General features: G+C 53.3%; 1 protein-coding gene across 1 annotated transcript in view; it reads right to left on the bottom strand.

The window, feature by feature from the left end:
* Positions 1-8,005: 8,005 nt before the first annotated feature.
* LOC121274398 (ras-related protein Rab-25-like) overlaps positions 8,006-13,954 on the bottom strand; it is a 53,346-nt gene continuing 47,397 nt past the window's right edge. The window contains exons 4-5 of the mRNA XM_041181697.1: positions 11,622-11,702; positions 8,006-9,613 (exon numbers count right to left, since the gene is read on the bottom strand). Of these exons, the coding sequence (XP_041037631.1) occupies positions 9,477-9,613; positions 11,622-11,702 (218 nt within the window). The 3' untranslated portion in view covers positions 8,006-9,476. The remainder of the gene's footprint in view (positions 9,614-11,621; positions 11,703-13,954) is intronic.

Raw genomic sequence — 13,954 nt, forward strand, 5'->3', positions numbered from 1 at the left:
AGGTTACAGATATAGGGAGTGGTGTAGGGGCTGGAGGAGGTTACACAGATAGGGAGGGGTGTAGGGGCTGGAGAAGGTTACAGAGATAGGGAGTTGTGTAGGGGCTGGTGGAGGTTACAGAGATAGGGAGGGGTGTAGGGGCTGGAGAAGGTTACAGAGATAGGGAGCAGTGTAGGGGCTGGAGGAGGTTACAGAGATAGGGAGGGGTGTAGGGGCTAGAGGAGCTTACAGAGATAGGGAGGGGTGTAGGGGCTGGAGGAGGTTACAGAGATAGGGAGGGGTGTAGGGGCTGAAGGAGGTTACAGAGATAGGGAGGGATGTAGGGGCTGGAGGAGGTTACAGAGATAGGGAGGAGTGTAGCGGCTGGAGGAGGTTACAGAGATGGGGGGGTGTAGGGGCTGGAGGAGGTTACAGAGATAGGGAGGGGTGTAGGGGCTGGAGGAGTTGACAGTTTTAGGGAGGAGTGTAGGGGCTGGAGGAGGTTACAGAGATAGGGAAGGGTGTAGGAGGTTACAGAGATAGCGAGGTGGTGTAAGAGGTTACAGAGATAGGGAGGGCTGGAGGAGGTTACAGAGATAGGGTGTAGGGGCTAGAGGAGTTGACAGTGTTAGGGAGGAGTGTAGGGGCTGGAGGAGGTTACAGAGATAGGGAGGGGCTGGAGGAGGTTACAGATATAGGGAGTGGTGTTGGGGCTGGAGGAGGTTACAGAGATAGGGAGGGGTGTAGGGGCTGGAGAAGGTTACAGAGATAGGGAGGGGTGTAGGGGCTGGTGGAGGTTACAGAGATAGGGAGGGGTGTAGGGGCTGGAGAAGGTTACAGAGATAGGGAGCGGTGTAGGGGCTGGAGGAGGTTACAGAGATAGGGAGGGGTGTAGAGGCTGGAGGAGGTTACAGAGATAGGGAGGGGTGTAGGGGCTGGAGGAGGTTACAGAGATAGGGAGGGGTGTAGGGGCTGAAGGAGATTACAGAGATAGGGAGGGATGTAGGGGCTGGAGGAGGTTACAGAGATAGGGAGGGGTGTAGGGGCTGGAGGAGGTTACAGGGACATGGAGGGGTGTAGGGGCTGGAGGAGGTTACAGAGATAGGGAGGGGTGTAGGGGCTGGAGGAGGTTACAGGGATATGGAGGGGTGTAAGGGCTGGAGGAGGTTACAGAGATAGGGAGGGGTGTAGGGGATGTAGGAGGTTACAGAGATAGGGAGGTGGTGTAAGAGGTTACAGAGATAGGGAGGGGCTCGAGGACGTTACAGAGATTGGGAGGGGTGTAGGGGCTGGAGGAGTTGACAGTGTTAGGGAGGAGTGTAGGGGCTGGAGGAGGTTACAGAGGTAGGGAGGGGTATAGGGGCTTGAGGTTACAGAGATAGGGAGGGCTGTAGGGGATGTAGGAGGTTACAGAGATAGGGAGGGGCTGGAGGAGGTTACAGAGATAGGGAGGGGCTGGAGGAGGTTACAGATATCGGAAGTGGTGTAGGGGCTGGAGGAGGTTACAGAGATAGGGAGGGGTGTAGGTGCTGGAGGAGGTTACAGAGATAGGGAGTGGTGTAGGGGCTGGAGGAGGTTACAGAGATAGGGAGGTGTGTAGGGGATGGAGGAGGTTACAGAGATAGGGAGGGGTGTAGGAGGTTACCGAGATAGGGAGGGATGTAGGAGGTTACAGAGATAGGGAGGGGTGTAGGGGCTGGAGGAGGTTACAGAGATAGGGAGGGGTGTAGGAGGTTACAGAGATAGGGAGGGGTGTAGGAGGTTACAGAGATAGGGAGGGTGTAGGAGGTTACAGAGATAGGGAGGTGGTGTAAGAGGTTATAGAGATAGGGAGGGGCTGGAGGAGGTTACAGAGATAGGGAGGGGTGTAGGAGCTGGAGGAGGTTACAGAGATAGGGAGTGGTGTAGGGGCTGGAGGAGGTTACAGAGATAGGGAGGTGTGTAGGGGATGGAGGAGGTTACAGAGATAGGGAGGGGTGTAGGAGGTTACCGAGATAGGGAGGGATGTAGGAGGTTACAGAGATAGGGAGGGGTGTAGGTGCTGGAGGAGGTTACAGAGATAGGGAGGGGTGTAGGGGCTGGAGGAGGTTACAGAGATAGGGAGGGGTGTAGGGGCTGGAGGAGGTTACAGAGATAGGGAGGGATGTGGGGGCTGGAGGAGGTTACAGAGATAGGGAGGGGTGTAGGGGCTGGAGGAGGTTACAGAGATAGGGAGGGGTGTAGGGGCTGGAGGAGTTGACAGTTTTAGGGAGGAGTGTAGGGGCTGGAGGAGGTTACAGAGATAGGGAGGGGTGTAGGCGCTGGAGGAGGTCACAGAGATAGGGAGGGGTGTGGGGGCTGGAGGAGGTTACAGAGATAGGGAGGGGTGTAGGGGCTGGAGGAGGTTACAGAGATAGGGAGGGGTGTAGTGGCTGGAGGTGGTTACAGAGATAGGGAGGAGTGTAGGGGCTGGAGGAGTTGACAGTTTAAGGGAGGAGTGTAGGGGCTGGAGGAGGTTACATAGATAGGGAGTTGTGTAGGAGGTTACAGAGATAGGGAGGTGGTGTAAGAGGTTACAGAGATAGGGAGGGGTGTAGAGGCTGGAGGAGGTTACAGAGATAGGGAGGGGTGTAGGGGCTGGAGGAGGTCACAGAGATAGGGAGGGTTGTGGGGGCTGGAGGCGGTTACAGAGATAGGGAGGTGTGTAGGGGCTGGAGGAGGTTACAGAGATAGGGAGGGGTGTAGGGGCTGAAGGAGGTTACAGAGATAGGGAGGGATGTAGGGGCTGGAGGAGGTTACAGAGTTAGGGAGGAGTGTAGGGGACTGGAGGACGTTACAGAGATAGGGAGGGGTGTAGAGGCTAGAGGAGCTTACAGAGATAGGGAGGGGTGTAGGGGCTGGAGGAGGTTACAGAGATAGGGAGGGGTGTAGGGGCTGGAGGAGGTTACAGAGATAGGGAGGGGTGTAGGGGCTGGAGGAGTTGACAGTTTTAGGGAGGAGTGTAGGGGCTGGAGGAGGTTACAGAGATAGGGAAGGGTGTAGGAGGTTACAGAGATAGCGAGGTGGTGTAAGAGGTTACAGAGATAGGGAGGGGCTGGAGGAGGTTACAGAGATAGGGTGTAGGGTCTAAAGGAGTTGACAGTGTTAGGGAGGAGTGTAGGGGCTGGAGGAGGTTACAGATATAGGGAGTGGTGTAGGGGCTGGAGGAGGTTACAGAGATAGGGAGGGGTGTAGGGGCTGGAGAAGGTTACAGAGGTAGGGAGGGGTGTAGGGGCTGGTGGAGGTTACAGAGATAGGGAGGGGTGTAGGGGCTGGAGAAGGTTACAGAGATAGGGAGCAGTGTAGGGGCTGGAGGAGGTTACAGAGATAGGGAGGGGTGTAGGGGCTAGAGGAGCTTACAGAGATAGGGAGGGGTGTAGGGGCTGGAGGAGGTTACAGAGATAGGGAGGGGTGTAGGGGCTGAAGGAGGTTACAGAGATAGGGAGGGATGTAGGGGCTGGAGGAGGTTACAGAGATAGGGAGGAGTGTAGGGGCTGGAGGAGGTTACAGAGATGGGGGGGTGTAGGGGCTGGAGGAGGTTACAGAGATAGGGAGGTGTGTAGGGGCTGGAGGAGTTGACAGTTTTAGGGAGGAATGTAGGGGCTGGAGGAGGTTACAGAGATAGGGAAGGGTGTAGGAGGTTACAGAGATAGCGAGGTGGTGTAAGAGGTTACAGAGATATGGAGGGCTGGAGGAGGTTACAGAGATAGGGTGTAGGGGCTAGAGGAGTTGACAGTGTTAGGGAGGAGTGTAGGGGCTGGAGGAGGTTACAGAGATAGGGAGGGGCTGGAGGAGGTTACAGATATAGGGAGTGGTGTAGGGGCTGGAGGAGGTTACAGAGATAGGGAGGGGTGTAGGGGCTGGAGAAGGTTACAGAGATAGGGAGGGGTGTAGGGGCTGGTGGAGGTTACAGAGATAGGGAGGGGTGTAGGGGCTGGAGAATGTTACAGGGATAGGGAGCGGTGTAGGGGCTGGAGGAGGTTACAGAGATAGGGAGGGGTGTAGAGGCTGGAGGAGGTTACAGAGATAGGGAGGGGTGTAGGGGCTGGAGGAGGTTACAGAGATAGGGAGGGGTGTAGGGGCTGAAGGAGATTACAGAGATAGGGAGGGATGTAGGGGCTGGAGGAGGTTACAGAGATAGGGAGGGGTGTAGGGGCTGGAGGAGGTTACAGGGACATGGAGGGGTGTAGGGGCTGGAGGAGGTTACAGAGATAGGGAGGGGTGTAGAGGCTGGAGGAGGTTACAGAGATAGGGAGGGGTGTAGGGGCTGGAGGAGGTTACAGAGATAGGGAGGGGTGTAGGGGCTGAAGGAGATTACAGAGATAGGGAGGGATGTAGGGGCTGGAGGAGGTTACAGAGATAGGGAGGTGTGTAGGGGCTGGAGGAGGTTACAGAGATAGGGAGGGGTGTAGGGGCTGGAGGAGGTTACAGGGATATGGAGGGGTGTAGGGGCTGGAGGAGGTTACAGAGATAGGGAGGGGTGTAGGGGATGTAGGAGGTTACAGAGATAGGGAGGTGGTGTAAGAGGTTACAGAGATAGGGAGGGGCTCGAGGACGTTACAGAGATTGGGAGGGGTGTAGGGGCTGGAGGAGTTGACAGTGTTAGGGAGGAGTGTAGGGGCTGGAGGAGGTTACAGAGATAGGGAGGGGTGTAGGGGCTTGAGGAGGTTACAGAGATAGGGAGGGCTGTAGGGGATGTAGGAGGTTACAGAGATAGGGAGGTGCTGGAGGAGGTTACAGAGATAGGGCGGGGCTGGAGGAGGTTACAGATATCGGGAGTGGTGTAGGGGCTGGAGGAGGTTACAGAGATAGGGAGGGGTGTAGGAGCTGGAGGAGGTTACAGAGATAGTGAGTGGTGTAGGGGCTGGAGGAGGTTACAGAGATAGGGAGGTGTGTAGGGGATGGAGGAGGTTACAGAGATAGGGATGGGTGTAGGAGGTTACCGAGATAGGGAGGGATGTAGGAGGTTACAGAGATAGGGAGGGGTGTAGGGGCTGGAGGAGGTTACAGAGATAGGGAGGGGTGTAGGAGGTTACAGAGATAGGGAGGGGTGTAGGAGGTTACAGAGATAGGGAGGGTGTAGGAGGTTACAGAGATAGGGAGGGTGTAGGAGGTTACAGAGATAGGGAGGGTGTAGGAGGTTACAGAGATAGGGAGGTGGTGTAAGAGGTTATAGAGATAGGGAGGTGCTGGAGGAGGTTACAGAGATAGGGAGGGGTGTAGGAGGTTACAGAGATTGGTTGGGTGTAGGAGGTTACAGAGATAGGGAGGGTGTAGGAGGTTACAGAGATAGGGAGGTGGTGTCAGAGGTTACAGCGATAGGGAGGGGCTGGAGGAGGTTACAGAGATAGTGAGGGGTGTAGGAGGTTACAGAGATAGGGAGGGTGTAGGCGGTTACAGAGATAGGGAGGTGGTGTCAGAGGTTACAGAGATAGGGAGGGGCTGGAGGAGGTTACAGAGATAGTGAGGGGTGTCGGAGTTTACAGAGATAGGGAGGGTGTAGGCGGTTACAGAGATAGGGAGGTGGTGTCAGAGGTTACAGAGATAGGGAGGGGCTGGAGGAGGTTACAGAGATAGGGAGGTGTGTAGGAGGTTACAGAGATAGGGAGGGTGTAGGAGGTTACAGAGATAGGGAGGGTGTAGGAGGTTACAGAGATAGGGAGGGGTGTAGGAGGTTACAGAGATAGGGAGGGTGTAGGAGGTTACAGAGATAGGGAGGGGTGTAGGAGGTTACGGAGATAGATATAGAGAGAGGGAGTGATTTGAAAAGAAGGATGTGAATTTAACATTGGAATTGTTGCGGGACCTGGAGTCAGTGTTGATCTGTGAGCATTTTGTGAGAGGACAACTTCTTCAATTGTAACGGAGCTTGCTATCACAATCACTGGGCGAGGGACTGTGCCAATTTCTTTTCAACTTGATTTCTTTCCATTCAATTCCATTCTTTCCTCATTGTGGTAGGGTGGCCAAGTTGGACTATTAGTGATAGAGATGACCTGAGGATACTTCTTGGCTGAAAACAATCAGTTTGTTTACTATAAACCCAGTAGCAACTACACATATGCTTTCAGCTCCAACTCTATCTCTACACAGGGAGGGTGAAAGAGTCTCAGTGCGGGTTAGGGTCTTGCCCCTGACAGAGAAGGGATTCTGGTTAAGGTGAGATGATAGTTAATGAGTCGGTCGGTGTATTGTCCTTAGTGAATAACTTGCCACATCCAAGTTGCTCAGGCCTGGAGATCTGTAACTCACCCCATGTGTGTGTCAAATTCTCTTACTGTAACATCTACACTCCTGACTGGACCTACCATTGATCTAACATCATGTCTATTAACTCTAAAATCCGCTTCGCTTAATGTCTGCATCTAGGAACTTCGAAACAAGAGGAGGCCATTCAGCCCCTCAACCTGTTCCACCACTCAGTCAGACCACAGCTGATCTGTGTGTTAACCCCATCTACCCACCCTAGTTCCGTAACCCTTAACCCCCTTAACCCAACAAAAATCGATCCACCTCCTTTCAGGAATCTCCAGTTGACCCCCTCCCAAGCTCGACAGCTTTTGTCGGTGGGAGAGGAGAGAGTTCCAGACTCCCACCCCAACACCGTTGGACATCATCGTACGCAGGATGGGGCACATTTGGAAAATCCTGTCCCAAGGTTGATGATGGATCAGAAAGCACAAAGTGGGGGTGGAAATCTGAAACTGTCTCCCCACACTCCCCCCACCGCCCACCGCCCAACACCCCCCCCCAAACATAAGCTGTTGAAGCTGGGAGGGGGTCAATCGAAAAGTTCAAAGCCAAGCTGGACAGATTTCGATCGGGTAAGGGAGTTAAGGGTTGCAGAACCAGGGCGGGCAGATGGACTTAAAATCCCGTTCAGCCATGAACTGATTGAATTGTGGAAGGTGTTCAAGGGGCTGAATGGCCTCTTCCTCCCACTTGAAACAGTTTCTCCTTATTTACTCTGTCCGAACACCCCTTCCTGATTTTGAACGTCTCGATTCAATCTCCCCCTTAACTTTCTCCGCTCTGAGGAGAACAATCCCAGCTTCTCCAGTCTCTCCACATGAACTGAAGTCTCCTCATCCCTGCTCCCATTCTGGGGTCAATCTCCCTCCGCACCCTCTCCGAGGCCCTTGACATCCTCCCTAAAGTCCGGGGCCCGGAATCGGACACGTTACTCTCACTGGGGCCTAACCAGGGATTAAAGGATGGAAAATGGTAGTTACTTTAATGAAGATGGGGATCCAAACGCTCCTGATTGAGCTGGTGGGTGAGAAGGCAACTGATGCTCTCCTCCAATTCCGACCTCTCGAGCATCCCCCCAATTCCCATCGCTCCACCATTGGCGGCCGTGCCTTCAGCTGCCTGGTGGGGGACCCTGAGCTCTGGCATTCCCCTCCCTCAACCTCTCCGCACCTGCCCCCACCTCCCCATCACCCCTCTCTCTCTCTCTCTCTCTCCCTCTCTCTCTCTCCTTTCTTTAAAACCCCTCCTCTTTGACCCAGCTTTTGGTGGCCGGTGACCCCGGGGTCAAATTTTTGCCCGATTTACCCGCCAGTGGTTAACTACGTTGCGGGCGCTATACAAATGCAAGTCGTTGTTGCCACCGGATGAACACCGAGGTCGCGTAGCTTTCTTGCGTTAAATTTCTTTTCAAAACCTGACAGCCGGGAGGCGCGTGTCAAGAACCACAATTCGCTATCTTTCATGTCAGGACACCAAGTGTGGCAGATCGCACCCCCCCACCCCATATTACCCGGGATTGGTGACTGACCGACTGGCAAGTAGCTCGAACGGGCCAGAGACCTGTGTGTTGACTGGCAAACAGGAGGGCGTGGAAGCCGTGGGCACCCGGTGGGCTAATTCAGTGCAGGCCCGGAACCCGCCGCCGAGGCCTGCTGGAGTAGGCCGAAGTGAGCGGCAAATTTACAGACCCGGCCTGTCGGAAAGTGAGCAAACGCGGAGAGGCTTTGAGGACAGACAAACCACCTCCTGCACAAACTGAGAAGAAATCCCCTTTATTTGATTTATTTTTTGAAAATGGCCACCCATTGAAACATCGCCAAACGTACACTAACATTTGAATCCTCCCCGTCGTCATTCCGGACAGCTCCGGATGGGGACATCCAGGCTGAGGTGTCAAAATTCCATTATTGCTACCCGGAACTGGGATTGTATGCGCTGGGAGGAACTTTGACAGTCTTTGCCAATGAGCCACCTGGTTAGTGGCACATGACCTGGGGTCAAGAGGGCTTCACCATCTCCCTTAACCAATATCTTTCATTCCCATTGGCCGCCACATACTGTACAGGCAACGCTTGGGGTATTTACCCCAACGTGGAAGCTCCTGCTACCGATTGAAGAGCTAAGAATCACTTTCCTTCCCAGCCCACTCCACTCCTCACCAGGGCACCCTGAACTCCCCTCACGAACACTCACTATCCTGCCTCCCCGCACAACAAGGGTTCCATGGGCCACCTTTGTCTCACACAACTGCAGCAAGGGTTTCGGCAAGTTCTGGTGAAGACAGGTGGGGGACGTGTCTCCGGTTCCCATATCACCGTACCCAACTCCCAGGCGGTTCAGAGGAAGTCTGCTCCCTCTACACCGCCCCCATCAAACACTCCCAGGACAGGTACAGCACAGGGTTAGATACAGAGTAAAGCTCCCTCTACACTGTCCCAATCAAATACACCCACGAGAGGTACAGCACGGGGTTAGATACAGAGTAAAGCTCTCTCTACACTGTCCCCATCAAACACTCCCAGGACAGGTACAGCACGGGGTTAGATACAGAGGAAAGCTCGCTCTACACTGTCCCAGTAAGGTGCATTGACAACAATCACAGAGCACTCCCTATGAACTAACTCCCATGCAAGTGCCGTCTGAATGGGATTGTGTCGGGAGCTGGGGGTAGTGGGTTGTCTGGGGCCCATTTTAACGAGGAACTGGGTGAAGATGGCTGAATAATCGATGGAGCTGGGACCCTCACGGCCAACAGTGAGAGGGACCCTCAGAATGAATCCAGGTAGCAAGTATTGACGCCAGTCTAATTCCCAAGCAGCCCCTTTCCCAATATCCTGTTAATGTGGCGCTCCCACCTCCATTGACTCTGACAAAGTTGGGACACTCCTACCCCTTCCGAGGCAGAGTCTCAGACTACAAAGCAGGGATGTGCCTACCAGGGGCTGGGCAGCCATTTGGGTCTGCCCACTGGTGGGCACGGGCACTGTTGCTGGCCCCACACGGAGCCTTCACAAGGTGGGCAGGCAAGGTTGGGTTGGGCAAGTCTGATTGATGCCAACCGCATAGTCCCCAACCACGATGCCAGTGGGCCTCCCATGACGGTGGAGTGCGGGAGGGAGGGGTTGGCTGGTTGGAGCGGGACAGGGCTCAGGGGGGATGTCTGGGAGCGGATAATATACAAAACAATGCAGGATCCCGAGGGCTTAGAATCGGCGTCCAGCGGCAGATCAGATGTTTTGACAGCAAGGCTTCTTGGTCGCGACCTCTGTTGAGGCTCCCTCGTTGGAGAAGCTGTTGGCGCTGATAGAAACACTGTTGATCACTTGCTTGTTGCCTCGATTCTGGGCACGCCGGTGGAAGATTTCTGCAAAGCAATCACTGATAGGTCAACGGCAAAGAAAGACCATCCCTCTAATCCCCTCACTCTTGCAACAAAGACCATCCCTCTAATCCCCTCACTCTCCCAACAAAGACTATCCTTCTAATCCCCTAACTCTCCCATCGAAGGCCATCCCTCTAATCCCCTAACTCCCCCATCGAAGACCATCCCTCTAATCCCCTCACCCTCCCATCGAAGACCATCCCTCTAATCCCCTAACTCCCCCATCGAAGACCATCCCTCTAATCCCCTAACTCCCCCATCGAAGACCATCCCTCTAATCCCCTCACTCTCCCAACAAAGACCATCCCTCTAATCCCCTAACTCCCCCAACAAAGACCATCCCTCTAATCCCCTAACTCTTCCATCGAAGACCATCCCTCTAATCCCCTAACTCCCCCATCGAAGACCATCCCTCCAGTCCCCTCACTCTCCCATCGAAGACCATCCCTCTAATCCCCTAACTCTCCCATCGAAGACCATCCCTCTAATCCCCTAACTCTCCCATCGAAGACCATCCCTCTAATCCCCTAACTCCCCCATCAAAGACCATCCCTCTAATCCCCTAACTCTCCCATCGAAGACCATCCCTCTACTCCCCTAACCCTCCCATCGAAGACCATTCTTTCACTTCTCCCAATCCCCTGGTGTAGTCTGATGAGCTGTCACAAATGTTTAGCGTGGTTTTCCCTTCCCAATCAAGCTTGGGGAAGTTATTTGTGATTTTTCATTAGGCAAGAATGGAGTTACATATCCCACACAGAGGGGCCTACCAGTCATGATGGGAGGTGGGATCAGGCCGCTGTTTGTCTTCATCCAACTCATTGACCTGCTGCCCAATTCAAGAGGTCAGATCAAACGTGGCAGGGGAAGGCGGAGGTGGTCCACATCGCCATGGTCACTACAGACGTGGTCATGCTAGGATGGGCTGCTGGACTGGAAGATCACTGGGAAGGGTCAGAGGTCAATCGTTGGCAGGATGTAGTTCAATGGGAGACAGTTCGGAGAAGGTTCACTGGGCTGATTCCTGGGATGAAGGGGGTTTGTCTTATGAGGACAGGTTGAGCAGGTTGGGCCTGTACCCATTGGAGTTTAGAAGAATGAGAGGTGACCTTATTGAAACATATCAGATCCTGAGGGGGGGGTTTGACAGGTGGATGCTGGGAGGATGTTTACCCCACCTCGTGGGGGAATCTAGAATGAGGAGGGGGGCACAGTTTCAGAATAAGGGGTCTCCCTTTGAAGACGGAGATGAGGAGGAATTTCTTCTCTCAGAGGGTGGTCAGTCTGTGGAATTCTCCCTCCCACACAGAGAGCAGTGGGGGCCGGGTCACTGAATATATTCAAGGCCCAGTTAGAGAGATTTCTGATCGACCAGGGGGTCAAGGGTTATGGAGGGGGACAGACAGGAAAGTGGAGTTAAGGCCACAATCATATCAGCCTTGACCCTCTAGAATGGTGGAGCAGGCTCGAGGGGCTGAATGGCCTCCTTCTGCTCCTAATTTGCATGAACAGAGTGAAAGAGTACAGAAGCAAGGAGTTTAGGCTAAACCCTCTACAAATCCCTGGTTAGGCCCCAGCTGGAGTAATGTGTCCAATTTCCAGACCCCGTACTTTAGGGAGGATGTCAAAGGCCTCGGAGAGGGAGCGGAGGGAGATTGACACCGAATGGGACCAGGGATGAGGGACTTCAGTTCGTGTGGAGAGACTGGGAGAAGTTGGGATTGTTCTCCTTAGAGCGGAGAAGGTTAAGGGGGGAGATTGAATCGAGGAGTTCGGAATCAGGAAGGGGGTTCGGACAGAGTAAATGAGGAGAAACTTCCCACTGGGCAGGAGGGTCGGTAACCAGAGAGGACACAGATTGAAGAGAATCGGGAAGGGAACCAGAGGGGGAGAGGAGGAGAATTTTTTTTTGCTGTGATCTGGAAGGCGCTGCCTGACAGGGTGGTGGAAGCAATGGAACGACCAAAAGTAGGAGATGACAATGACTGACCTGTGATCACCGTCTGAAAGGCGAGCTCCACATTGGTTGAGTCGAGGGCAGAAGTCTCCATGAACAGCATCTCATGTTTCTCTATGGGCACAATGAGGAAGAATAAAATCGCGATAGTCTCATGAGGACTAGAGGAGGCCATTCAGCCCTTCAGACCTGTTCCGTCTCCACCGCCCAGAGACCGTGGTTGATCTGTGCTCTAACCCCCAACTACCCATCCTTGCCGTTTGCGGAAGAGAGTTCCAGACTTCTCCCACCCTTTGTGTGCGTGGAAGGGTTTCCTAATCTCACTCCTGAAAGGTCTGGCTGGAATTTCTAGACTCTGCCCCCTCCCTGACTTCCTGAACGGTGGGAATAGTTTCTCTCTCGCGCTCGACCCTATCAGTTCCCCTAAATATCTTGCTCCCTGCAGACTGCAACAGAGGGCTAAGTCCTCTCGCCAAACTGCAACCCCATGAGATAATGCCCTGGGCCATGAGGCCTATGCAAGAAGGAGAAGAGAGGCTTTTAGCAGGTACAGGGGGTGCAAATCAGCGGAGGCATTAGTGGAGTACAGACAATGCAGGGTGGAGCTTAAGAAAGCAATTAGGAGAGCAAAGTGGGGATATGAGAAAGCTCTGGCTGGTAAAAGTAGGGAAAATCCCCAAGATATTCTATAAATATATCAATGGGAGGAGGTTAACCAGGGAAAGAGTAGAAAAAAAATAAGAACAAAAAACTGCGGATGCTGAAAATCCAAAACAAAAACAGAATTACCTGGAAAAACTCAGCAGGTCTGGCAGCATCGGCGGAGAAGAAAAGAGTTGACGTTTTGAGTCCTCATGACCCTTCAACAGAACTGAGTGAATATAAGGAGAGGGGTGAAATATAAGCTGGTTTAAGGTGGGGTGGGGGGAGAGAAGTGTAGGGGGGTGGTGTGGTTGTAGGGACAAACAAGCAGTGACAGAAGCAGATCATCAAAAGATGTCACAGACAACAGAACAAAAGAACACAGAGGTGTTGAAGTTGGTGATATTATCTAAATGAATGCGCTAATTAAGAATGGATGGTAGGGCACTCAAGGTACAGCTCTAGTGGGGGTGGGGGGAGCATAAAAGATTGAAAAATAATGGAAATAGGTGGGAAAAGAAAAATCTATATAAATTATTGGAAAAAACAAAAGGAAGGGGGAAGAAACAAAGGGGGTGGGGATGGGGGAGGGAGTTCAAGACCTAAAGTTGTTGAATTCAATATTCAGTCCGGAAGGCTGTAAAGTGCCTAGTCGGAAGATGAGGTGTTGTTCCTCCAGTTTGCGTTGGGCTTCACTGGAACAATGCAGCAAGCCAAGGACAGACATGTGGGCAAGAGAGCAGGGTGGAGTGTTAAAATGGCAAGCGACAGGGAGATTTGGGTCATTCTTGCGGACAGACCGCAGGTGTTCTGTAAAGCGGTCGCCCAGTTTATGTTTGGTCTCTCCAATGTAGAGGAGACCACATTGGGAGCAACGAATGCAGTAGACTAAGTTGGGGGAAATGCAAGTGAAATGTTGCTTCACTTGAAAGGAGTGTTTGGGCCCTTGGACGGTGAGGAGAGAGGAAGTGAAGGGGCAGGTGTTACATCTTTTGCGTGGGCATGGGAAGGTGCTGTAGGTGGGGGTTGAGGAGTAGGGGGTGATGGAGGAGTGGACCAGGGTGTCCCGGAGGGAACGATCCCTACAGAATGCCAACAGGGTGGGTGAGGAGAAGATGTGTTTGGTGGCATCATGCTGGAGTTGGCGGAAATGGCGGAGGATGATCCTTTGAATGCGGAGGCTGGTGGGGTGATAAGTGAGGACAAGGGGGACCCTATAATGTTTCTGGGAGGGAGGAGAAGGCATGAGGGCGGATGCGCGGGAGATGGGCCGGACACGGTTGAGGGCCCTGTCAACAACCGTGGGTGGAACACCTCGGTTAAGGAAGAAGGAGGACATGTCAGAGGAACTGTTTTTGAAGGTAGCATCATCGGAACAGACGCGACGGAGGCGAAGGAACTGAGAGCATGGGATGGAGTCCTTACAAGAAGCGGGGTGTGAGGAGCTGGTAGGCTTGTAATGGATATTGGTGGACAGCCTATCACCAGAGATTGAGACAGAGAGGTCAAGGAAGGGAAGGGAAGTGTCAGAGATGGACCATGTGAAAATGATGGAGGGGTGGAGATTGGAAGCAAAATTAATAAATTTTTCCAAGTCCCGACGAGAGCATGAAGCAGCACCAAAGTAATCATCGATGTACCGGAGAAAGAGTTGTGGAAGGGGGCTGGAGTAGGACTGGAACAAGGAATGTTCCACATACCCATAAAGAGACAGGCATAGCTGG

The sequence above is a fragment of the Carcharodon carcharias genome (assembly GCF_017639515.1).
Source record: "Carcharodon carcharias isolate sCarCar2 chromosome 36 unlocalized genomic scaffold, sCarCar2.pri SUPER_36_unloc_11, whole genome shotgun sequence".
NCBI lineage: Eukaryota > Metazoa > Chordata > Chondrichthyes > Lamniformes > Lamnidae > Carcharodon > Carcharodon carcharias.